This window comes from Phasianus colchicus, chromosome 1 (genome assembly GCF_987193195.1).
Source record: "Phasianus colchicus chromosome 1, bPhaCol1.hap1.1, whole genome shotgun sequence".
In the NCBI taxonomy this organism is placed as follows: domain Eukaryota; kingdom Metazoa; phylum Chordata; class Aves; order Galliformes; family Phasianidae; genus Phasianus; species Phasianus colchicus.
In genome coordinates this window covers 87,410,362-87,434,787 of record NC_143436.1, presented here as the reverse complement: position 1 = coordinate 87,434,787, position 24,426 = coordinate 87,410,362, and the positions used below count along the sequence as shown (strand labels likewise).

General features: G+C 41.7%; 5 protein-coding genes across 23 annotated transcripts in view; 2 read left to right on the top strand and 3 right to left on the bottom strand.

Moving 5' to 3' along the window:
• Positions 1-1,093: 1,093 nt before the first annotated feature.
• Positions 1,094-9,314, bottom strand: PCNP (PEST proteolytic signal containing nuclear protein). The gene is made up of 5 exons (XM_031613086.2): positions 9,245-9,314; positions 5,093-5,313; positions 2,976-3,050; positions 2,433-2,488; positions 1,094-1,453 (listed from the first exon to the last, which is right to left on the bottom strand). Exons 1-5 carry the CDS (start codon positions 9,297-9,299, stop codon positions 1,324-1,326), a joined length of 537 nt encoding a protein of 178 aa, XP_031468946.1. The 5' UTR covers positions 9,300-9,314; the 3' UTR covers positions 1,094-1,323.
• Positions 9,315-9,414: 100 nt separating this feature from the next.
• Positions 9,415-15,388, top strand: TXNL4B (thioredoxin like 4B). Of its 2 annotated transcripts, none has more exons than XM_090151690.1 (4): positions 9,415-9,636; positions 13,882-14,047; positions 14,410-14,561; positions 15,024-15,388. In XM_090151690.1, exons 2-4 carry the CDS (start codon positions 13,916-13,918, stop codon positions 15,187-15,189), a joined length of 450 nt encoding a protein of 149 aa, XP_090007816.1. In that variant the 5' UTR covers positions 9,415-9,636; positions 13,882-13,915; the 3' UTR covers positions 15,190-15,388. The 2 variants fall into 2 exon arrangements, with proteins under 2 accessions (XP_090007816.1, XP_090007819.1); XM_090151693.1 differs by having other exon boundaries at positions 9,595-9,654.
• Positions 10,444-13,888, bottom strand: TRMT10C (tRNA methyltransferase 10C, mitochondrial RNase P subunit). The gene is made up of 2 exons (XM_031613083.2): positions 13,400-13,888; positions 10,444-11,944 (listed from the first exon to the last, which is right to left on the bottom strand). The coding sequence occupies exon 2, from the start codon at positions 11,911-11,913 to the stop codon at positions 10,669-10,671; it is 1,245 nt and encodes a 414-aa protein (XP_031468943.2). The 5' UTR covers positions 11,914-11,944; positions 13,400-13,888; the 3' UTR covers positions 10,444-10,668.
• Positions 15,389-16,196: 808 nt separating the features above from the next.
• Positions 16,197-20,188, bottom strand: LOC116242385 (putative protein ARB2BP). Of its 2 annotated transcripts, none has more exons than XM_090151687.1 (3): positions 20,110-20,188; positions 18,763-18,836; positions 16,197-17,531 (listed from the first exon to the last, which is right to left on the bottom strand). In XM_090151687.1, the coding sequence occupies exons 2-3, from the start codon at positions 18,787-18,789 to the stop codon at positions 16,488-16,490; spliced, it is 1,071 nt and encodes a 356-aa protein (XP_090007813.1). In that variant the 5' UTR covers positions 18,790-18,836; positions 20,110-20,188; the 3' UTR covers positions 16,197-16,487. The 2 variants fall into 2 exon arrangements, with proteins under 2 accessions (XP_090007813.1, XP_031468961.1); XM_031613101.2 differs by lacking the exon at positions 20,110-20,188 and adding an exon at positions 19,143-19,238.
• Positions 20,189-20,215: 27 nt separating this feature from the next.
• The window catches only part of SENP7 (SUMO specific peptidase 7), a 42,078-nt gene continuing 37,867 nt past the window's right edge, over positions 20,216-24,426 (top strand). For 10 of the 17 annotated variants that reach the window (XM_031612997.2, XM_090151631.1, XM_090151617.1 and 7 more), the window contains exons 1-2: positions 20,216-20,496; positions 22,075-22,121. In XM_031612997.2, the coding sequence (XP_031468857.2) occupies positions 22,114-22,121 (8 nt within the window). In that variant the 5' untranslated portion in view covers positions 20,216-20,496; positions 22,075-22,113. The other 7 variants (XM_090151632.1, XM_090151621.1, XM_090151593.1 and 4 more) reach the window with 4 other exon arrangements.

Genomic DNA, 24,426 nt, shown 5'->3' with positions numbered 1-24,426 from the left:
CACTTGCAGGTTTAAATTTAACATGAAGAAAGGCTTTAGAGAGAGGATGAAAGTAATTAATATACCGAACTCTACAATCAGTTCCAGGTTAAAATGAAAGCAGTTGTTGATGCTATCAGGTATTGGAGTCCAGAAAGAACCTTATGTTTTTTCAAGCTTTTTTTGTTGTTGTTGCAGCTGTTACTTTGTCATTTTTCCAAATTACTGCAAAAGGCAGACAGACAGGAAGAGGATGGGTTTTATTTCTAGTTGATACTACACGCATTAGGACTGCAAAACCAGGATTTTTTGAAACCAGATAGCATCCACTAAAGACACAGGCATCAAGGCATTTTGTTTTACACGGCAAGACAGGGAAAGTGCATCTTAAGATTTTTCATACTTAAGCAGTGAGTTATTGATTTTTGGTGTGGCTTTTATTCCTTCTAGGCATAGTAAAGAAAACTATTTCAACCAAATGGGAAGCTTAACGTACATTATCTTGTCCTTTTGGTGGTGGCCTTTGTGTACCACTCATTGCTGCATTTAATATTAGTCTCTATTTAATTCACGAGGAAATGCTAACAAGCACTACTCAAGGCTAATGACTTAAGAGGAGCACATTGAAAATACTGATTTATCCTTGTAGTGAATATTCTTTACAGACTGTATCTAATATACAGACAAGGCCCATTTCCTCAGTGTGAAACAGGCCACAGAATGTTACACATCCTACATGAAGTTTTAAACAAAATTAGAGCTAAGTTACCAGAGCCACTCAGAGCAACATAATTTCTAATTTGCAAAGACTTAACAAAAAGTTAATTGCAGGGGAAAAAAAATAAATCCAGGTTCTTAATGTTTCCTGTTTAAGTTCTTATTCAAATTAATAGTCCAGTAACACTTCTAGCACAAGACAATGCTCACTCTTTAGCAGTATTCCCAGGAGCCAACTGTTTCTCCTGTTAGGAAGAGGGAGCCGGAAATAAGAATGCAAGAGCACTCTACGTTAACCTGATTAAAGAGACAGTAACCTTTTTCCTTCACCTTAATTAATCACTGACAAAAAAAAAAAAAAATCTTAAAAAGGTACCACTCCAATTTCTTTATTATCTGTAACCTTTTGAAACTAATCACATGGAACTACAAAATTAGCAAATGCCTTGAGATCTGTATACAAAACATAAATTACCTCTAATTTCAAACTCAGTTATTAGTGTACCACTCAAAATCTTAAAAAAGTGGCTCCAAAGATAGTCTTACACCATTCTTAAAAAAGGAGACTGTTCCTTTAATGTTACACCCTCCCCTCCCCCCAGACACCCAAATCTCAATCCACATTGTTTAGTTATTCTCTTGGTCATGGATATTTCCAAGATGAGATTTTATATTTCGCTCCCATAGCTTCTGGTTGTCGGAAAACCCATGCTTTCCTTTATTGAAGGAATTTGGTCCTGCTGAAGTTGGTGTATCCCTGTGAAAAGCAAAACAGCATTAATTGAGAAAGTCAGTTTAACGACAGTAATTTGTGCAACAGGACACTGAAAAAAATTAATTTCAAGTCCAACCTGCTGCCAGGAACTACCACACATTTTTTTATTTCAGTTATGTCAGGACTCCTAGCTACCAGCAACTGTTAGTTGGTGAAAAAAACTCATCTGTCTGTGGTACGTCAAGATGAGATGGGGTAGGAGAAGAAGTGGAAATGGCAGTAACTGCTGCTAAATGTGAAGAATTTGTAGTACAGGCAAAGAAGCTGAGGATCCAAATCTACTGTTGGAGAAGAAAATTCACTGAGAAGCAATAAGTCTGCATTAGCAGTAAGTCAAGTCAGGGACCTGACTTTAAAAGCAATCTATAATGATGAACATCTTCAAAATATATATGCTCAAGATTAATCTCTCGCTTAAGTAAAGCCTTACCTCTATTTAAGATTGACCCTAATGTGCCTCAAATCTGTGTCAAGAAAAAGGGCAATATATATTTATTTTAAAAGTAAACCAGCTGTTGGTTTTTTTGGTTTTTTTTGTCTCTCCAGAAGACCATCTTCATCTTTCTCTTGCATGAGTTTAAAAATCCAAGCAGACTACATACACAGGTCAATGTGTAAAATGGGGAACTACCAAGATATAAGATGGAGCAGCAAACAAAAGCTTGCAGTTTGAAACTCCTGACTACTAATCTCCAAGAAGAAAACTAGTTTTTGTGTGACAAAGAATAAATTTCTTCCTCAGTGAGAAGGCAGCAATTAGATCCAACATATAAATGTATGTATACTACTCTTAAACTACAATAGAAACATATGATCTACATTAACTGTACTTGTTTCTGAAGAAAAACTTTTTGAACCTATTCCATCTTTCTGTATTTATAAGCCATCTGCAAGACTTGACTTGAGCTTGATATTCTTCCACGCTCACCCTTCTTCAAACCACAGTTCACAGCTGACCTACCTTCCAATGTTCTTCATTCGCATCTTAGCTTCTGGAGGCATTTCCTCTGGTTCACTCTACAGTGGAAAAAGGAGTTTAGAGTATGGCTGGCCACTAACTTATGAACATTTCAATGCTAAATTATGGAATGCAGCCCGACAGGAAAGCAATGTGATTTAGAAAAAATAAAAATAAAAACAAACAATTCCTCTGATCATCTCTGTCCAAGAAGGAGCAGCAACACGACAATGAAATACTTAAACCAAAAAGAGCACAACTTCTATTTGCCTGTCCTTTATAAAGCCCACAGAAAACAACTAGTAATTCAAATGATGTATATTTTGTCTTCAGGGAAAAGTTATCAGTATATTTAACAATCTCTTGAACCAGTAGAGTACTACAGAATTGAACATACTTAAATGGAAAATAAGGAGATGCTTCTAAGCTGAAAATCCCTGTCACTTATATTAAAAAAAAATAAATTAAATGACTTGCTATCTCCTCCTAAGTCTAACCTGCACTAATGGGACTCTAAGTTGTGTCAATCATCAGCTTATTACTCACATCTTCATCTTCATTGAAAGCCGCTGCTACAGAAAGGGTTTTTGGAGCAAGGGTTGGAACGGGCTCTTTAGGCTTCTGAAAGAGACCAAATACATGAGTAAAGTAAATGTACTAACTCAAAAAAAAAAAAAAAAAGCTACCCTTTGCATTTTAAATAACACAGTAAAACAAAGTCAAACATTTTCACTGAAACTGAAGGGGGCAATGAGGAGAAAAAGTATTTTACTTTGAATCAGAACAGATGAAGGTTTCTCTCTAATGAAAAGGAAAATGGCTGCTCATCTGTGCAAAAAACTCTCTGAAAAGCTGGTTGAGCCTTCTCAGATTACAGCTCCCCACAAGTAAATCTCAACTTACTAGCACACTGCAGGGACACACAGCCACTTGTGCACGACATGAACAGTTAGATCAGAACCCAAATAAGCTGTTGTATTAAGAATTTTACTATGCTACTGTTTTCATTATTCTTTTGGAATATCGTTGCTCATTAATGCCAAGAAGTGCATTTATTTTCTCGCTTTTTCACAGATTAACAGCTTTCTGGCTTAAAACAATCTGAACCTTTTTAACCAGGATCACTCACACTATGGAGGCCTGAACAGCTTAAAGGTTCTCTGAAAAAGTACTTTTCAGATTTCTGGTAAATAACCTCTACTATTTCAAGCACATCAAGCTATTGAACTCATGATTGCCACATGTAATAGAGTTACTTCTGATGTCTTCTCTGCAAGACCACTAAGGAAGTGCTGAATCATCAGTAACAGCTTGCTTCAACAGCACTTTATCTAAATCAATTATAGGCAGTGCTTCATCCATCATCACTTTATTGGTTATCATTTTGTATACATTTGTATTTTGGAAGCTGATACTGCAGAATAATCCTTAGGCCTCCGCCTACAGCTCATCCAATATCCTATAGTATATAAATATTGTGTCACCTCTTAAAAGCATCAGCTCCAGAGGAATGGGTAGCATAGTAAGAAAAAAGGAAATAAACTAAACTAAAAGGAAACAGGCTGAGCTACAGCACTGTCAAAAATGGTACAATGTCAATCACCCACTAAATTCAGTGAGCCAGAAATCCTGAGATAAATTTACTGCCACTGGAAATAGCTTCCTACATGAGAAATCTGAGTTTGCTACTTGCTCAGAAGGCAGATCTGCCAATTTTTCAAAGTCTGATCTGACCTAATTGTGTTTATACCCTGGAATGCAGCCAGCCCACGTCTCCTTCCCATGTGAAAATAACAGACCACTCTTTTCATCTTCTGCAGATCTGCACAATCCTGGCACTGCAGTGCAAGTCTTTTATGATTACAGTCTGAACTTAATCCAGACAAGGATCTATAACCTATCCATCACAGTGGAATGTATAAGGGAAGTATAAATGAACCACTTAATACAGGGGAAGCATCTGGCTTCTCCTTGCTTGAGCTAGTACAGGTCTACTTTGTAGTAAGGAGAAGCATCAGGTTCACTTCAGAACAAGCACAAGGATAACCTTCACTGTTTATCACAGAGCATAAGGATTCTTAGAGACCTGTGTAACGAGATCTCATCTCTTGCACATTATTTCAATTGTCTTTCCAAATAAATCCTTCAAAAAGGTTACAAAACATGCAACAGTAAATGAATCACACTGACCTTGCAAGTAACAAGCTGAGTTATGAAAAACAAACTATACTTCCCCATGCAAAAACAAGATCTTCAGAATCGAAGACTTACTAGGCCACCTCAGAGAGCGCTTGCTTTCATGAAGCTTTAAGCATCCCATGCAATGAAGCTCCCAGCTCTTATTTCCAAGTGACTTGAACAGTTTAATGAGTCTGCTCATTTCCCTCAGGAAATTATTCCAGACTATCAGATTTCATTACAAAATTATTGTGCGTATTCAGAGATCTATAGTTAATTTCCACCAGGTTGTATGCTTCCTAAGACAACTGACCTGGTATTAATCACCTTCAAGTACTTACATATGCATGACTAGGTGGCCCTGCAATGCTTTCTTAATCTTCATCCAAGTTACCCACATTTCATTCAAGATTTGCCTTCTACAAGGAAGCCTCCCCACCGTATGTCCCCTTTTCCTTAAAATTAAAAGCCTGCAGACAACTTACATTTGCTGCTAGTTTGATGGATATTGCAGATGCCTTCTTTGCTGTCTGACTGCCTATGGAAAATCCAAACTTGGACATTTTGGCAGGTGCAGGCTTTGTGGTGAAGTCTTCAGCTTCTTCATTAGCCGCCCGTTTCTCTGCGCTGCGACTCGAACTTTCCCCTCCATTACTGGAAGAAACAGTCTTAGTTTTCACAGGTTTTTCTGCCTCTTCTTCAGGTCCTGGTGAAGTCGAAACAACTTACCAAGATGAGCTATTTTTACTGAGCAGATTGATGGGAGCAGCAACCTCAAAAAGCATTATACTTTGAGTGCAATAGGTTAGGTGCTTTAAGTGACAGCAGTTGTCACCAACGTACATTTAGTGGACAGCAAAACACAAAGAGCAGAAGAAATCACAAGCACTCCACTATTAATACAGAACTTCTCATGTACGAGCCAGGAAAAGAATCTTGAAGCACAATCTATTTATTTAGTATGGAAGTCAAAGTTCACGTAGTAAATTAAGTGCAGATGACTAAATCTCTTTAGGGTTTAAGTTGCAATAGATAAAGTTTCACAAACTAGAATCCCAATTCCAAACCTAGAGCAGATGACCTAAGTTAAAATTAATTCTACTAAACTTGTATAACAACATGTCCATGCCAGTCTCTTGGCCTGTCTGGCACAACTCTAAGACCAGGGAAGTGACTACAGTCAGGCCGGCTGTCTCAGTCACGTTTCAAGTCACTGCTTGTCCGCATCTCATCTGTAATAAATTTGCCAAGCTCTGCTTGAGGAAGGAATCAGCACTGAAAAAACATATATACAGATTTCATCTTTTCTATTTTTGCATAAAATCATAGAAGAACACAGTAGTTGAACAGTGGTCCATAGAAGAAGGAGGGCTTGAATCACATTTTCATTTCCTACAGACACAGTTGCCTCAGCTACGCCAAGGGACGAAGGTGCCCTTGGAACACTCATAGTGAACATAGCAAACACTTCAGCAAAAATACGTTTCTCTGCTGCTGCAATAAGCAAATCACTGCAGTAGCAGATGGAAAAAAAAAAAAAAAAAAAAAAGGCATGCATTAGAGAAAGTGCTCATACTATCAGTCTAAGAAAAACTAGCAGTGGTTTCTCATCGTATCAGGTTGAGAAAAAGACTCTCCGCAAACAGCAAATTCAGACCATGAGGGAAGAAAAGTTCTTGGTATTGCTCTCTAGCAACAAAAAGCAGACAGGTAAAGCAGAGCAATGGGGGAGAAGCTAGTCTGAACCAGGGGTCACAAGACTGTAACTCTAGGATAAAAAAAAAAAAAAAGAAAAAAGCAAAGAGTGTCAGGAAAAGGAAAATTAAGGATGTGAGGAAATCTTGAAGAGAAAAATGAAAGACGTATGCTCCAATTTGGCAGGTTTGCTGGGTTGGGTTTTGGTAGTGGTAGCTATTTGTTTTGTTTTTAATTGCCTTAATTTTCACAGCTGCTCCATATTGACATTTTTCAGGCATCCATTCAGTACACTTACGACCTATCCACCATTTCCATATTGCTGTTTCCTAAATCAGAAGTGTTGTCTCAGTAACAGAACATATAGACTTTCTACCTTAATGTGCAAGTTGTCAAGACAGTGAGAGACAGGAACAAAAATTGATTTCTCATTCCCCATTGGGAAAATGGTACATAACAAATTTATTTCTTACACAGATGTAAAAAATTCTAACTTCACTCTATTCAAAAATAGCACTAGTCTGCATCACTGGAAATCTGACTCAAATTGGAAGTGTGAAAGCAACAAAGACAAAAGAGAAACAGGCACCATTTTCACTAGCAACCTTGGGTACTGGCTGCTGTCTTAACACAGCTTTTGAACAGCACTCTCCAGGGTTATGAGAAGCTGTTTACAGCTTGTTCATGAAACAGAATGAAACAGAATATTCAATTACTAGTCTAACCTAGGTACATTGTAGCGTGTAAGGTGATGCGAGGGCAGGGAGAAGATTCAATAGCCCAAAAAACTTTGGAATGGTTGATCTAAAAGCCTGCCTCTAAGGCAACAACAGCCCAGACTTTAGGTCACACTGGACCATTCCAGGCTCCTAAGCTCACGCTGGCTTGAAGCTAAATCAAATTATGATACCCTACAGCTTACTAATTTGACTGCAAATTCTAGAACACTGTTAAACAAAACATAAAGCTTAAGACCATCTAGAGTTGGCTGTACCAACTCCCACACACATTTTCTCACCCTTCTCCAGGAAATGTTAAATAGCCTCCCTCTCAAAATTTGATCCTACTGCCATTGCTTCTGCCAGGCTCTACTTAGGACAAACTGCAGACTGCTGAAATAAATGGTTTCCTTACAAAAACTTGCTTGATGAAGGTGCTACAAACAGCTCAAGACAACTGGGGGGAGGAACTGTTGTGGTATTCTATTTCCAGAGGAAACAGTTAGAAATGAAGATGCAGATCATTCCTTAAGCTGTTATTTCCTCAGCCAATGCAGACATATTTTTAAATGATTTTTACTATTTCCTAGAGATTTCAAGATGGCCCTATTTCACCTACCACAAGCACCACCGCTATTCGGAAATCTACTCTGATCAGTGCTTTTTTCATGGATCACAGTAACAATACTATCTCTGTGACAGCAACAGGATCCAAGTGATCAGCATGGAGCTGTGTCAGGGGAGGGGCAGCTGGGGGTTAGGGACAGGTTCTGCACCAGAGGGCGGTGGGCACGGAATGGACTGCCCAGGGCTGTGGGCACGGCTCCAAGTTGCGGGGTTCAAGAATCTTTTGGATAGTGCTCTCAGACACAGGCTTTGAATTTTAGTTGGTTCTGTGTGGAACCAAGAGTTGGACTTAATGATCCTTGTGGGTCCTTTCCAACTCAGGATACTCTATAATTCTATGATAAGAAGCCACACTGCTTCACACGGGAGTTTTCCTCACAAGCATCAACAAGCTGTGTGTGCACATGGACACTTTTTCACCGCCCTGGTGCTAGAAGTGACAAGAGTGACAATGCAGGGTGCAGAGCATTTGGAGTTATCTTGCTCCAGGAGGGGGACCAAATTTCAACTACATTAAGTTTGAGAAGAAAAACATTAATTTTGGCAAAAAAACAGAAGGCTCTAAATTGCTTTAAAAATTCATTGGGGAATAACAGCCACCATTAGGGCCAATGTAGCATAACTCATTAAGATCACATTCCAACACACCAGAGAAGTAGGTGATACAGTATGGACACTGGCCAGAGTAATACCGGCCAGTTATAATATCACACACACAAAATGAGAAATAACATAATAATAATAATAATAATAATAATAATAAAAACAGAAAATGAAAGAGTCCAGGAACCACGATTCATACTTTGGTGATCAGACATAAGATTCATTCTTAATACTATCTTATTTGGTTTACAAGCCAAATTAAATCTTCTGACAGATCGAAGATGTGCCTTCTGTTTCTAGTGATATTTAATTCAAAACCAGGGAAGGGAAGCTTTAGCAAGTCACCATTTTCCCAATTTTAAGTCATAGAAAAAAGAAAGCAGGCAAGAAGGAAAGACACATAATGAAACATTCCAGGAGAACTGATGATAGGCAGTACATGAGGGGACAGACATATCTAAATAATACAAAACTAAATAATAAACTTATAGATTGCCGCCAAGCAAACAACAGCAACAAAAAAAACCTCGTGATGCTTAAGATGGCACACAGGGGACATTCACTGTATCACTACTCCCCAGGTGCTACAGTTGTTAAAGCCAACGTCGAGGCGTTTCAGTGGCAATCGTGAAATCCCTCTCGATGCACGGCACAATTATTCCGTGTATTTTTTCATTAAAATAAAGAAATAAGAGAGCGCCTTAGCGCGGCCAGGGCAAATTCGCCGGCTACAAGCGCTGCCGTGATGCCGAGGCGGCCCCAGGCGCCGTGCCCAGCCCGCGACCTCCCCTTCCGCGCAGCCCCTCAGGCCCGGTCAGGCCCGGGCCGCCCCTCTCCCCAGGGCCGGGCACACGGCGCAGCGCGGCGCGGCCCGGCCCAAGCCGGTCTGTCCGCCCCGGGGGCGGCACTCCCCGCGCCCCCCACCCCCGGGGGGACGCCCCCGGTCCCACAGCGCGCCCCACGGGCCCGCGGCGAGAGGCGCTGCACGTTCACCTCCTGCGGGCGGCGGCCGCCTCGCCTTCTCCCCCTCCGCTCTGCCGTCCGCCATTTTCCCCCGCCTCCGCCTCCCGCGCAGCGCATGCGCGCCGCGACGCCGCGGCCCCGCTGCCTCCCGCTCCTCCCACGGCCATGGAGAAGGCGCAGCGGGTGTACCGGAAGCGGAAACTGCTCGGGGAGGGCGGGAAGAACTCCAAGCGGCGCCCGTGTGGTGCACTTCCGGCGGGTGGGGGCCAGAGCCGGCGCGGGCCGAGTAACGCCCTGCGGACTGCGCCAAAGTCATCCCGCATCGATCCCTCCTTCCCTCCCAGCCGTTTCCTCACGAGAAAAAAAAAAATCAGAGGGCCCCGTTCTTCGGTTTCCCGGATACAAACCACTACATGCGATCGGTAACTTGAAGCACCGAGGTAGGCAACTGATGAAATCAAGAGGTTTTAACTGCCTGTGAAGGAATCCAGATGCTTCTCGCGTTCATACGGTGCCCATTGTCACCCTGCAGTCTAACCATCGGCTGTTGCAAGCTGATCGGTGAACATTCAGCTGTCATAAAAATTAAAAGGCACCCTGCACCTCTTTAAGTACTCACTATGATGACTTTATCATCTCAGAACTTCCAGCAGCCTGGGAAATGTGTGCTACACAGACTGAAAACAGTCATTTTGCAGGGAAAAGCCACTCAAAAGAGTGCAAGGTATTTTTTGGCAGGCTCAGGCAAATCTGGGATATTCCTTCCTAACTGTGAATTTCCTTGTCCCAGAACACTCAGAAACAAACCATGCAACTTCCACAACTCCGCAAACTCACATTAAAAGAACAGAGAAGCATTGGCATAGCCTGCTCAGGGGGGTGTTGGAGTCACCATCCCTACATGTGCTCCAGAACTCTGTGGATGTAGCACTGAGGAGCATGGTTAGTGGGCATGGTGCGGATAGGTTGGTGGTTGGATTAGATGATCTTAGTGGTCTTTTCCAGCATTAACAATTTTATGATTCCATGTCAAATGTCAGTGTATCTACGCCCCAAAAACAAAGAAAAGTGTCGTCTTTTTGGTCTCGCCTGATCTTTTAGAGTAAGGCTGTGGACTGCCTCCATTTGCAAACCCATAGCACTGGGGTATTCCTTGGAGAACAAACTTCATATTTTTTAAGAATCACCCTTACCCATTATGACTCAAGTGAACAGATTCATACACAGTGTAATCTAACTTCCTCTGCATAATTTCAAAAGTGCACAAGTAAATTCAAACAGACCCAATAACACAGTCATTAAAAAAGAAATACTCTAACAAAATTGTCTTTTTGAACGAGTCTAATAAATTTTAGTGACAAATAGTAACTACAGAATACAGTCCCAGAAGTCTCAGGAAACTGGCACATTTAGGGTTATAGCTTGCCTGTGAAATAATTTTCTTCTCCATCACTCTATTTTTGTGTTAGCCTCTTGGAGTAGTTGTTTGCAAATCGCTTTTGTAATTCTTCTGGTCTCTTCCCAAGTTTAAGCATGTTGATCAAGTTTAAGGTTTTTTTCAGTTCATGCATAGGCTTGTCTACAAAGCTGCAGTACTTCCTTTTTGGAACAAATTCCAGAGCCTTCTTCCAATCTCCAGTATCTTTCAAGGTTAATAAAATATGCATCATCTGATCCAGCGTGAGATTTTTAGCACCGCAATTCCAAAGCAAGTATTTCTCCAAAGGAAGGGCTGCAGTCTCTAACCCCAGTCGTTTTGCCTGTGCTAAAGACACTCCTGTTTTTATATTCTTGTCAACCATAGACCCAAGAATGTAGATTTTGTCATGATCAAAAGTTTTCATTACTTTGGGAGAATCAGCAGTCAGATAGACAAGCTTATCCTTTGGAAAGATGTCTGTGTAGCACTGGTCTGTCACAGTGATAAGCAGTTTGTCCCATGCTCCTCTATAACTTTTGATAAATTCCTTATGATACAGACTATCATCTTTGAAATTACAGAAATGAATGTGGAATGGATCCACAGATCTTCGATTACAACCTTCACTTAATACTATTTGTCTCACTGCATTTGCTACTTCTCTGACAGACATGTACTTTTCGTAAGACATATCAAACACTAGAGGCTGGCCAAAGATCATAGACTGAGCAACTCTCCAGTTGTATGCTTTATCCATAGAGCTGCTCCACAAACAAACAAATGGATTCTTCTTGGGCTCTTCAGTTTCTGAAGCTTTCTCTTGTGTTTCCAGCCTCCTTTGCCTTTTTTCATCCATCTTTCTTTTGTTACTTTTCTTGTACAGTTCTTTAAGATGCAAAAATTTTAAATACTTCTTTTTGGCTGATTTGGAAGGACATTCCATAAAAGCTTTTAGCTGTTCTTCACTGATTTTTTCAGGAACTGGTCTACCAACTAGCCTCCACAACTCCAAAGTCTCACGTGCAGCAGCCAAATCAGAGAGCTCCTTAGGCTCAGAGACTGTCTTACTGACATCCTGCAACCCAGACTTCATTACTTTCTTCCACGCATCTAAATCTACTTTTTCTGAGGAACTGTGTGAATTGTCCTCTTTTAGGCAAGGTGACAGAATCAGAGTTCTTCTCAGTGGAAACAAATCCCATTTCATCCCATGTTGTATTGAAAATGAGAAGGCAGAGCACCTTACAATTTTTTTCAGAAGCATATTAGCAGCCTGCATACTTGAGCATGTGCTGTGTTCAAACAATTATCTGCAAAAAAGCACAAGAGGGGGAAAAACTTGTCAGAAGTCATGAGGAAAATACAGATGTTCATCCTTATTACTGCTGACAGACAGCAAGTTACTTGCTGAGGAATACTAGGAATTCCTGCTTCCACTGTTGCTTTTCTATTGTACTTAAAAACAACATATATGGCACTGTTGCAAACAGATGTGTTTAGCTCAACTACTTAAAACAGGTGTACCTAATGCAATTCAAAATGCAGTCAGCTTCTCAGTAGTGTTCATTTTCATTTTGTCTACCATTTGACAAATACAAACTCTGCAACAATAGCAAGCAAAATGCTTCATGGAGACTGAAAATAACTTAAAATCACATCCAGATACCTGCCTAATTTCTTCTTTATTTTAGTACCTGAGTTTTAATTCTTCTACGTGTTTCCATATAATAGGACACTGAGCTATTGGAACTACCACTGCTATATTTTTGCAAAGCCAATAGTACTGCCAAGGAAGGGATGCTTGTATCCCTTGAAGCCCTAATTCCTAGCGCCCTTAGCAGCACAAGCACTTGACCCTTCACTATAAGAAAGACGCTGATGCTATGGAGAGCGTCCAAAGAAAGACAATGAAGCTCCTGGAGGGTCTGAAGCACAAACGTTATGAGGAACAGCTGAGGGAACTGGGATTGCAGACCTTACTGCTTCCTATGGCTACCTGAAAGGAGGTTGTAGTGAGGTGGGGACTGGCCTCTTCTCCCATATGACAGTGAAAGGATGAAAGGGAACACAGCCTCAAGTTGCACCAGGGGAGGTTCAGGTTGGATATTAGGAAAAGTTTCCTCTCAGGAATGTGAGGCATTGGCACAGGCTGCCCAGGGAGGCAGTGGAGTCACCATCCCTGGAGGAGTTCAAGAGCCATGTGGATGTGGCACTGAGGAATACAGTGGGCGTATGGTAGTGATGGGCTGATGGTTCGACTAAGATGACTGCAGTGGTCTTTTCCATCCTTAACAATTCTATGATTTCTGAGGCTGCACTATGAACCAAACCCAAACTGATCTTAAGGCCAACTACTGGGGAGAGGGGGGAATGCCAATTATCAACCTTACTAAAGGAAATTACATACCTGATTTGTTAGACACCTGCAAAGAGATGAGAATGGAACAACAAATATCTAAGATAACAGAAGACCATCTTTTTTCTTGCTGCCAAGCTGTCCATGAAGCTCACATTACTGCATAAAGCTACGGTCACAAAACACACAATCTCATTAACTTCACACACACTGGTTTTTAAATATAAGAGGTTCGTAGAAGAAATACACCTTAGAACGATTAGTATTTTCCTTGCCTTATGCAAACCCACTTAAGCAGGGGCAATGCGAGTCACGGGGCGAGCAGAGACGCAACCCCTCGGCAAAAGGCAGCACTACGCGTTCCCACCCCCAGCAGGAAATCACAGCAATAACAACCAGCAGCCCTCACCGAAGCGAGGCGGCTTAGCGCACCGCTCGCACCCCGCCGGTGCACGGCCCGAAGGCGGTAGGGCTCTGTCAGTATCCGTAGGGAGCGGAGTGGGCAAGGAGGCTTCCTCCTCGCCCGCCCCTGCCCGCACTGCGGCTCGTCCACGCGGTCTCCACCCGACTGCTCTTCTGAACGGCGCGGGCGAGCGCGGCTAACAGTTCCCTCACGCCATGCCGCAGCTCCCCGCCATCTCCTGCGCGTCGGGAAGGCGGGAGCGCCGCTGGGAGCGTGCGCGGGGAGGAGTCAGTCCGTCCGCTTTCTTGCCCGGGCCGCTGTGCGATCGCGGCGTTCTGCTTGTTCTGAACAGACGTTCCGGCGATCGCCGCCCCGCCGTTCAGAGGCTGTATCTTCGCCCGTTTGGGCTCCCGGCGCGGGCGGGCTGGCTCGCTGATTTCATTTTGTCATCCTTTTTTTTTTTTTTTTTTCCTTGCTGTGATCGTCAGGAGGGCGGGTCGGTGGAGGCTGCGCTCTGTCAGGATGAGTTTCCTGCTGCCCAAGCTGAGCTGTAAGAAGGAGGTGGATCAGGCCATAAAAAGCGTGGCAGAGAAGGTTTTGGTCCTTCGGTTCGGAAGAGATAACGATGCTGTCTGTCTGCAGCTCGATGATATTGTAAGAGCTTCTTTTTTTTTTTTTTCTTTTTTTTTTTTTCCCCTCCTATATAAATGAACATTCCAGATAGACCTGTTGTTCACAGGGCAATGCCATAGGTTGTGTTTGGGTGATAGGGTGCCTGATAAAGATGGTGGTAAGTGTTTGCAGCTGACACTTAAATGTAACATGAAATCATACCCTCGACAGTTTGACACTTAAGCATGCTGTGTGTGTACACAGTGCTAGAGGTAGATGGGACATTCCAGCCCTGCTTAAACTGATAGGATGTAATGGAGATGGGCTTCATAAAGCTTGCTGCCTTTTTTTTTTTCCACTTCTGCCTCAATCCATTTTCTCCCTGTCTGCCTCATTCTTGTCAGCTTGCCAAGACAGCTCATGACCTAAGTAAGATGGCAGTCATCTACCTGGTGGATGTGAACAAGGTTCCTGTGTACACCCAGTATTTTGACATCAGCTATATTCCATCCACTGTATTTTTCTTCAATGGACAGCACATGAAGGTTGATTATGGGTATGTCATCCCACCTGACATTGTCTGTGTCATAGTTTTATGACAGTCTGTTACATTTATGGTAATTTAACAGTCTCTATGTTACCTTGTCTATAGCAGGTAATGCTTGAAAACTGTGTTGCTGTTGACAGAATCTGCATTGATAACTATGTGAGAAAGCAGAAGTATATATAGCGTTAAAAAGTAGTTTGAAACACTCTGACATTGTAAATAGGTACTGTGAAATATGCTTGACTCTGCAAAACAGAGTATGATTAAAACCTTAGACACAACACTGTACCTTCTTGGACTTGGATATCAAGTCATAGTATATTCCTGACTTGGTTATGCCATCATTGATATGGTTCTTTCAGAATCATCAAATCAAAATGCTTAATTTCATTATACAACTTTTCTTGTCTACGTTTTTGTTTTGAATGTTTCAATATTACAATACTACTTTTATTTTATGATTATCCTTAGGTCTCCAGATCACACCAAATTTGTAGGAAGCTTCAAAACAAAGCAAGACTTCATAGATCTGATTGAAGTGATTTACCGTGGTGCCATGCGTGGGAAGCTTATTGTGAGAAGTCCTATTGATCCCAGTAACATTCCTAAATATGACCTTCTTTACCAAGGAATTTAGTGGGCTGACCTGAGTTAAAGAATTATGGGAATGGCAGATATTCTAGATATGTTTTTTCTCTGAGCATTTTTATCCACTGCTGACGCTGTGGGACACTTTGAGCATTTTTGGTGAAGGATCATATTGGTCTCTTTCTGAAGACAGACATTCTGTCACTTAGTACTTCTGTCACAAATAAAGCTACTTGTTAACATCTAGAATTCATGCAAGTGACTGTTCTTTGAGTTGCATGCTGACCAGCAGCTGTAGAACAGATATACTGCTTGTATACATAATGATGGCATCAGCACAACGTTCATAAGTGAACTAAACAGTAATGTACTCTATTTAATGTCTATTCAGTATCACTTTCATTCAAATATGATATTATTCAAGCTGTATTTAAAAAGCTGCAGTTGTTACTGAAAGTACTTACCTCACTGTATCTTTCCAATGGAATTTGTATTTCTACCCATTACTACGTAATGGTATGAAAGCTTTTTCAGACAGTATCAGAAATTACTAAAATCAGAAATAGATGAACATAATAATAACATAAAGGGAATTTGACACTGTACCCAATCTTACTGTTCAGCAGTTATTTTTTTCTTAATAACATGTGATCTGAAGATATAGGGCAAGGTACTGTCAGCCTTCAAAGCTCTTTTGCAGACATAGGCTGCTTTTAATTCCCACACAATTAAACTGGAAATTCAGAATAGCTGTTTCTCTTACATATGCTTTAAAGACTGTTTGGCCTTTTCCTTTAATAAATTGCAAGCCTTTCATATGGATACTTAAACTGTTTCCCACTTCTATTAAAAAAAAAAAACAAACCGCACAGCTGAGAGGAAACAGCTACATCATTCTCTTGTATCAGTTTGATAACTGTAAGTTGCTAGCATATTTTATAACCCCAGCAAGTCACTCTGATTTAGTTGGATTTAAAATTGCAAATTTGCATGCTTTGTATATTCCAGAATTGTCTTTTTATGCACTTAAGACATTAGAGTTTTGTTGATCATTTAGTCCAATTACAAAGCTGTCACCACAGAAAATACAATTAAAAAGATTATACAGACAAGTGTTGATATACACATACATCTTTATTTTGTGCAGCTTTAAATTTCACAGCTAGCTGAAGGGATATGACCTAAAACTTTCAAGAAGGCATTTTTTTCCTCATGGTTAACTTGTATTTTTGTGTTTCTCTTCAAACTTAATACCATAGTCTCTCCATAGCAAAGGATCTTAGCTGCAGGGATGGTTATGAAAAGAGAAAGATTACTATCAAACACAAGTCAGTATACATTTATTTACTAACTTTTGCTGCTTCGGGTTGCAATAGGTGAACGTGTAAAGGCTGTGGTGGTCTTGGCTTTCAGGGTGCTGTTCAGGTACTTAAAGATGGAACGCAAGCAGTATGAAGGTGCTAAGCTATACTTTTCAGTTCCAGCAGAGACAGTTGGACAATTCACTTTGACAAGAGAACCTACAGCTTTACCTAAAGGCTTATTGTTTGATACCCATTCACGGCAGTATTTCTGTATCCACCATTGTATTTGTGGATCATTTCTAGCCTGATGCTGTACATTGTGCATGGAATCAATGAATGCCACAGAAAACACTTTATTCATCACTTCCTGCTTTCTCTGCACGAGCAGATCAATGAACACCAAACCACCATAGCCGTGGGCAATGAAAGCCACATTCTTGGCCGCACTTTTAGAAATGAAATGATCCCATACATACATGGTATGCTCCTCAGGGCTACTGCTACACCGCTTGGGGATCCACTGGCAGGAATGCACAGAAGTCAGTGATTCTTCTCTGGTAGAATAGTTTAGCTTCTCCCTTTCAGTCTTCAAGTCAATGAGGTTGTCATTGGGATTCAGTACAATCACTCCCCCGTGGCTTTGAAGGGCCATTTTGATGAACGGTATTTGTGTTCCATGGTACAGGCCTTCACTGATGATTGTCTTTTTCCCCCACTGGCCAGCACGAAAAACCCCACGGTCCTGAAGAAGGACAATTATGCTTGAAGAACTTGTTAGTGCTTTCTCACTCATAAAAAAGAAACTTCTTGGTTCATCCTCTGTAGCATCAGAAGGAATATAAACTTTCTGCAGTGCACAGACTCTTTCCAGGAGCTCATAAACATACTGGGTAATCATATGTCCTAAAAGCTGATAGCGTTCATGATTCTTCTCATGGGTGTTTTTGTAGTAATTGAAAACAAAGGATTCATTTGTATCCAGGTGCCTCAGTTCCCCTTTTTCATTAAAATCATACTTCAGTTCCTCTTGATAATCTGAACCCTCTACTAGTTTCCTCAAGCTTAGTTCATGTCCTGTTTGTAACCACTGCAAATTAAGAAAACTATGTCAATGTAATAATAGACCACCATACAACAGTTAAATAAAGCATGCTGTATCGTAATCAATATTTACATGTGGTTACACACAAAGCATTCATTGCTTTTGGTGGGCTGTAGTAAACCAGCTACTCAAAAAAAAAAAAACAAACAGATTCCATTCACAACAGCAATACACTGATACTAACCGTTCCTTTGTAAGCACCTGCAACGTGGAAATTATAGAATAAATGACAGAATTAACTAGTATGATGCAGGAATAAGGAGAAGGGAGTCCATGCCTCAGTTTTCCCACAAGGTTACTACAGCTGAAAATGGAGACCATCGTATGATTTTTCAAATTGTTTGACCAGTTGACAACAATTATGCTAGGAACAGCGTGCCCATTTTCCCTTTGAGTAAAGTGCAGAGAAAGTATTCTACAACAAACAGGAAAAGGTAAGTGCAGTTTACTCACAGACTATCATGCTATCCAACAATTCTGTCTCTTTTTTCTCAGTCCTAAAAAACTGACGCTGCAGTTTTCTAGCATGTTATGAATAGCAAGTTAGTACCAACTAGTAGTAGCAAGGAATAAGAATTGATGAACAGCACTTTAGAACATAAACTTGCTTAGAGGACAGATTTCATACCTGCAACGCCATGTGTAGGATTAAAAATCAGCAGTCATTATTTTAGATACAGTTGCATAACGTATTTCTTTTTTGTAAGTCTATATCCTAAATCAGTTTTGACTCCTTCTTGTGCTACATTTCTATATACAAACACAGTATTCAAGGGTGTGTATTCTAGCTGACTTTACAACCACTGTTTTCATTTTTTAAAAATTACTGTTAGGGAGAAAAAGACAGATAACAAACACACCCTTTCCCCTTTCTTCCCTTTCTTTTTTCTGCTCATAATGAAAGACATGGGTTGCTCAGGGAGGTGGTTGAGTCACTGGCCCTGGAGGTGTTCAAGAAACACTTACACGCGGTGCTGAGGGACATGCGTAACAGTGAATATTTGTGGTAGATGGATGGTCTGACTGGATGATTTTGGACATCTTTGCCAACCTTGGTGATTGTGTGATTTTAACATATTTCACCTGTAAACTTAGTTAGCATTTACACAGCACTTGGCACATTATAAACATCACTGAACTGCAAATCACATAAGCATTACTCTTTGGGAGATTTGCCATTTAATAGTTTATTCTAGCAAGACCCCACATTACCTACCGTATGTTCTCCTGTGAAGTCTGCCATCGTCACAGACGAAAATCTTTCTGACCCTGGGACCGTAGGCAATTTCTCTGTGCAAAGAAAATAAGTTCCACATTAGTTCAGGTTCCATTACTTTCTATGTATTAGTCTTAAATATATCTATGGAATATATCATTTGCTGCCAGCTAAGGTCATCTCTAGTGTTTCAGGTAGTTCCAATCTAACATCTTGTGTTTGTATTTTACACCTGAACAGAAGTAAAAGCTAAGTTGCTTTTGTATGTAACAATTGTTAAAACAAGCTTTGCAGAGCTTCCTACTACTCAATATAAAGGTATTGTGTTAATAAGCAGAAAAAACAGTTAATAAACAGAAAAAACCACACATCAAACTTACAGTTCTAAAGCCACCTTAGGAAGAAGGAAAAAGATCTTTGTCTTTATATGAAAGGGTTTCCAAGGCCACCAGCTGGAAACCATTGCATCAGCTGAGCTTGTTACTCTGCTGCATGCTGAGCTGGAGCCAGCCTACTCAGCTGCAGAAATTTTTAGGTTTCAGCAAAAAAGTGTGGGCAGCAGGGAGGGGGAGGTGATTGTCCCCCTCTATTTGGCTCTTGTGAGGCACCATCTGAAGCATCCTGGCCTGGGGTTCCCTGCACGAGGATATGAAGCTCTTAGAGAGGGTCCAGAGGAGGGCTACTAAGATGATCAAAGGGCTGAAGAACATCTCCTATGAGGAAAGGTTGAGGGAACTGAGCTTGTTTAGCTTGGAGAAGGCCTTGGGGAGACCTCATTGTGGCCTTCCAGTACTTGAAGGGAGCATATAAACAGTAGGTGAAATGACTGTTTATGAGGGTGGACAGTGATAGGACAAGGGGGAATGGTCTTAAACTGAGACAGGGGAAGTTTAGGTTAGATATTAGGAGGAAGTTTTTCACACAGAGGGTGGTGATACACTGGAACAGGTTGCCAAAGGAGGCTGTGGATGCCCCATCCTTGGAGGCATTCAAGGCCAGGCTGGATGTGGCTCTGGGCAGCCTGGTCTGCTGGTTGGTGACCCTGTACATAGCAGGAGGGTTGAAACTAGATGATCATTGTGGTCCTTTTCAACCCAGGCCATTCTATGATATGGTATGATATAGGGCTTGGAAGTTCTGGCAATATATATGTGATACACGGGGGAGGGGCAGTACAAATTGAGGTGTAATTAAACTATGAATCCATCTTCAGGATTCTGACTGAAATGGAGGTGAAAGTCTCAGTAGTAAAATGGGGTCGACGAGGTGCAATATAAACTTCATTTCGTTTGGTTAGAAATTATTGCAAAACAACCAAACAGCAACAAGGCGTTCTCCGTAGCTCACAATTTCCCCTCCTTTAGCACTAGCTTCCTTTAGCCCCGCTGTTCGTGCGGCTCATCAATTCGCCGAACGCGAGCCGGCAGCCACTCGCTCAGAGTCACACCCGCTTTCCCCTCTAGGTCCCTATCGGGCTGTGGGAGAAAGTCAAAGCCGAGCGCTGCCACAGCTGCCAAGGGCGGAGCCTTGCTGCGGGCGGGCAGGCCTGCGAGGGGCCGCCTGCGGGGTTGGCGCTGGGGCAGCCGTTGCTGAGCAGGAGGGGCCGGTTCCCCCGGCTCGGGCGGGGCTCTACCCGGAAGTAACCGGCGGAGTTGCGCAGGGGGCGGTGGCGGGGCCTTAGCGAACGGCAGCAACGGCAGCGATAACAACAACAACAACGGCGGCGGCACAGCGGTTGGTGCTGGGGAGGGGCTGCAGCGTGCGCTTGGCGCTGTTCTGCGGGCGGGGCTCCAGGAGCCCTTTAGCCGTCAAGGGGTTCGGGGGGGTTCGGAAGGGATATAACGGAACCGGGCAGCGAGCCGCGGCCCCGGTGGGTGGGTGTGTGTCTGCGTCACCTTCCCGTTCAACGATCACGAAACGGCGAGGGAGGATGGTGGGGCGGGGCGGCTGGCGCCGGGCAGCGGCGTTGCTGTTCTTTGTGAGGGGCCGTTCTTCAGCCCCGCAGGCGGCCGGCCGGGAGCTGTCGGTACGGCGTTGGGCTGGGCGATAGCCGGGCCCTCTTATGTAGCCTATGCGTACTGCTCTTGTCCAAGTTAGGGCTGAAGAATTGCTGACCGAAACAAAACTACTCAGGCTTAAGTGGTGAGCTAGGCTTCTTGAGTTGGGTGTGAGGTTTGTAGGGCTTATGACCTCTCTGCGTCTCGTGCAGAATATGTGTAAACAGAAGAAATGGCTTGGAACACTTGTGGTTCCTGGGCTCCATCTGGGCTAGCAGGGACACAGAGGTGACTGTTCCCCTCTACTCTGCTCTTGTGAGGCCCCATCTGGAGTACTGCATCCAAGTGTGGAGTCCCCAGTACAAAAAAGACAGGGAGCTGTTGGAGAGGGTCCAGAGGAGAGCCATGAAGATGATCAGGGGACTGGAGCACCTCCCCTGTGAAGACAGGCTGAGGGAGCTGGGCTTGTTCAGCCTGGAGAAAAGAAGGCTGTGGGGTGACCTCATTGTAGCATTTCATTATCTAAAGGGAGTCTACAGAGGGGAGGGGAATCAACTCTTTAATTTAAAAAGGGTTGATAATTGTAGGACAAGGGGAAATGGTTTTAAGTTGAGGGAGGGAAGATTTAGGTTGGATGTCAGAGGGAAATTCTTTACAGAGAGAGTGGTGAGGTGCTGGAACAGGCTGCCCAGAGAAGCTGTGGATGCCCCATCCGTGGGGGTGTTCAAGGCCAGATTGGATGGGACCCTGGGCAGCCTGGCTTGGTCTAGCATTAAATGGGGAGATTGGTGGTCCTGCCTGTGGCAGGGGGGTTGGAGATTCATGATCCTTGAGGTCCCTTCCAACCCTGGCCATTCTGTGATTTTGAAGCTCTGTTCTTCCAGTGAGGAAGAAGTTTATCTTTTTACAGATTGAATTACATAACTTTATTTTTACAAGTGTTACAGTGTTACAAATGTCTTTCTGTGACTCTTTTTACAATCAAAGACCTGCTTACACTCTAGCAAGCAGGAAACATAATTCTATATATGCTTCAGGGTAAATACCTTCCTTCAAGACAAGTTCTGGTTAAAACTTTGTTAACGAGTCCATCCGCACACACTGATAATGCAGAGTCCTGCTGAAGCACGTCTCTTGCATTGTGGCTATCCATGAGCTTTTGTTGTGCTAACTGCCTGAAAAAGGGTGTTTCTGTTTTTTGCTTACCACCTACTGCTGCAATCTTAATCTTATATTTTCTGAAGAAATAAATGAAATGTAAATTGCTAAGCTTATTTTGCATGTGTGTATGTAATTATATGTTTTTCTTTTCTAGTGGAAAAAGTCATGGAAGGAAGACCATCACCTTCAAGTCATGTCAGTGTAAGTCTTTTACAATTTATAACAAGTAGCTTTCAGGATGTGGGTATCCTGAGGTGCTGTGGCTGTACTTATATAACCAGTCATTCTACAGGGGTCCTGTTTTCACTTTGTTGGAACAGCTTTCTTGAGAACTAGCTTAAGCTAGCAGCAGTCAGTAGAGCAGTGTACGCTGCTGAACATGTTACTACGATGTAGGGTTCATGTTTAACATAAACTGAATACTTTTCAGGACCATATTAAGACTTAAGCAACACTTTAATATTAAAAATAATACTCGAATGAGCTGCGTAAATGATTAATCTTTGGTTATCTACTGAGATGTGTGTAAGAATCCATATGCTAGTGTCCTTTTTCTTAAAATATCCATGGTTAGCTGTAGTTTCCAGCAGTGGAGGCAGAAGTGAAAACAAACTGTAGGCACAGCAGCTGGTTTGATCCAGGTAAGGTCTGTCTGGTGTTTTAGAAATAAGATGTTTCCAGCACATTGTTCATATGCTTCTCTGACTTCTGCTTTTATGGGTGTGAACTTCCAGATAAATGCTACTGATTTAGATGAGGAATCTACAAAGTGCATATATGCATTGATTCATTTGCTTTCTGTTAAGGGAAAGCTGAGGCAGCTTGCATACATTGCACTTAATGTAAATTCAGACTTCTTTTGGTTACCTCTTTACTCTGTGTTTGTCCAGTACATTAATTGCAACTATTGCTGACCAACATCTTAATGAGTACAAACATTTTGAGGATATGGTGCACTGAGATGGAAATCTTGCTGATGAATGTATCTTATGCTTTTTGTCCCTCTGTTGGATCATCTGTTTCTGTTCTCTGAGTCTGACCTTATCTCTTCTCAGTGTTACGTTATTACAGAAGTTGTCTGAAGCTCTGTAACACAAAACAGATATTAAAATTTTATACAGTTCTGTGCTGTCAGAAATCTTATAGCCTGCTGCTTTCCTTCCTGGTGGATTCTGTGTTGGTTTTTTTTTTTTTTTTTTAAAGAAACTCATACCTCACCACTAATGCACAGATTTGAAAAAAACATCCTGACCAATTAAGGTTTATAAGCCATTTCTCCATACAACAAAATACCTCTTATTGCAGACATTCTTAATAAAAAAATTGTAGATAATTCTATTAAAAGCATTGCCTATGTGTGCCTATATTATTACCTTTATGATTAGATGATCTTGTAGGTCCTTTCCAACCTTGTGATTCTATGATCTGATATTGTATTTGGCACTAGTGTTTGAACGTCAAAAGGAGGTTGAGGTACTGTATAGAAATTCAGACCTGATAATTCATTAAAAAAATAATTCAAAGAAGGATAGAGAAGTAATCATGATTTAAGAGTAATCATGATTTAAGTTGAAAAATGGAAGGATTATCTCATGGCAATGCAATATGCTTCAGTTATGATCTGAAGGACTGCATACAGAGCTAATGAATGAAGCTTCTGTGTTAACTAAGTTGCTGGCCTTACACTTTTCTAGAATACTGACTTGTAATTTCATCTTGCAAAGTAGGATATCAGATAGCTTGCAAATAAAGTTCACAATGCACTTTGCAGTAGCTGTCATGTGGAGTAGCTTTTGCTTTTCTGGGGGGCTGATGTATTTAATTAACCAAAAGATATCAGCACTACATTCCATATCTAATATGTTTGAATCTAGTCCTGTTTGCAGCCTGTGATTTTGCACATCAAGATGCCTGGAGAAATGTCTAGGTTTCTGCTTTTATGTTTAGTTGAGTTTGTTTAATGTGTTTAATCAACTTGAGAATAACTTACCTCTTTTTTTATTATTATTATTTCTTGTATTGGCAAGTTGCTGAGAATTAGTAATAGCCCAGAGAGGCAGTGAATGCCCCATCCCTGGAGACATTTGAGGTCAGGATGGAAGGGCTCTAAGCAACCTGATCTAGCTGTTCATTGCAGGGCTGTTGGACTAGATGACCTTTAAAGGTCCTTTCCAACTTAAACAACTGTATGATTCTTTATTTTCAATACTTAATTTTGATGAGGTTGGTAATGACAACAGGTAATACTATTTTGAGGACACTGGAGAATGCTATTGCTAAATAATCATATTAAAACATTAATACTGTGACAGGATAAATGATGTTCTTTCTTTTCTGAGGGCAAACATAGCATAATTCAGCTGTTTTGTTGTCTCTTGATCACTCTTCAAGCTGTGATGCGAAGATTAAATTAGAGCGTTAGCAAGTTAGAGGGAACCAAGAAAATGGAGTAACATTAGATTGGTTTTGTTCTCACCTTTTGGGCACGTATTGAGGTGGTTGTGAA

Coding starts and splice junctions, on each gene's coding strand:
- PCNP (XM_031613086.2), bottom strand. CDS start 9,299: ATGGCGGACGGCAGAGCGGAGGGGGAGAAGGCGAGGCGGCCGCCGCCC. Junction 5,314..9,244: donor GCGGCCGCCGCCCGCAGGAG/GTGAACGTGCAG, acceptor CGACTTCACCAG/GACCTGAAGAAGAGGCAGAA. Junction 3,051..5,092: donor CCATCAAACTAGCAGCAAAT/GTAAGTTGTCTG, acceptor GGTCTCTTTCAG/AAGCCTAAAGAGCCCGTTCC.
- TRMT10C (XM_031613083.2), bottom strand. CDS start 11,913: ATGCAGGCTGCTAATATGCTTCTGAAAAAAATTGTAAGGTGCTCTGCC.
- TXNL4B (XM_090151690.1), top strand. CDS start 13,916: ATGAGTTTCCTGCTGCCCAAGCTGAGCTGTAAGAAGGAGGTGGATCAG. Junction 14,048..14,409: donor GTCTGCAGCTCGATGATATT/GTAAGAGCTTCT, acceptor CATTCTTGTCAG/CTTGCCAAGACAGCTCATGA. Junction 14,562..15,023: donor CACATGAAGGTTGATTATGG/GTATGTCATCCC, acceptor GATTATCCTTAG/GTCTCCAGATCACACCAAAT.
- LOC116242385 (XM_090151687.1), bottom strand. CDS start 18,789: ATGGCAGACTTCACAGGAGAACATACG. Junction 17,532..18,762: donor ACTTCACAGGAGAACATACG/GTAGGTAATGTG, acceptor CTTAATTTGCAG/TGGTTACAAACAGGACATGA.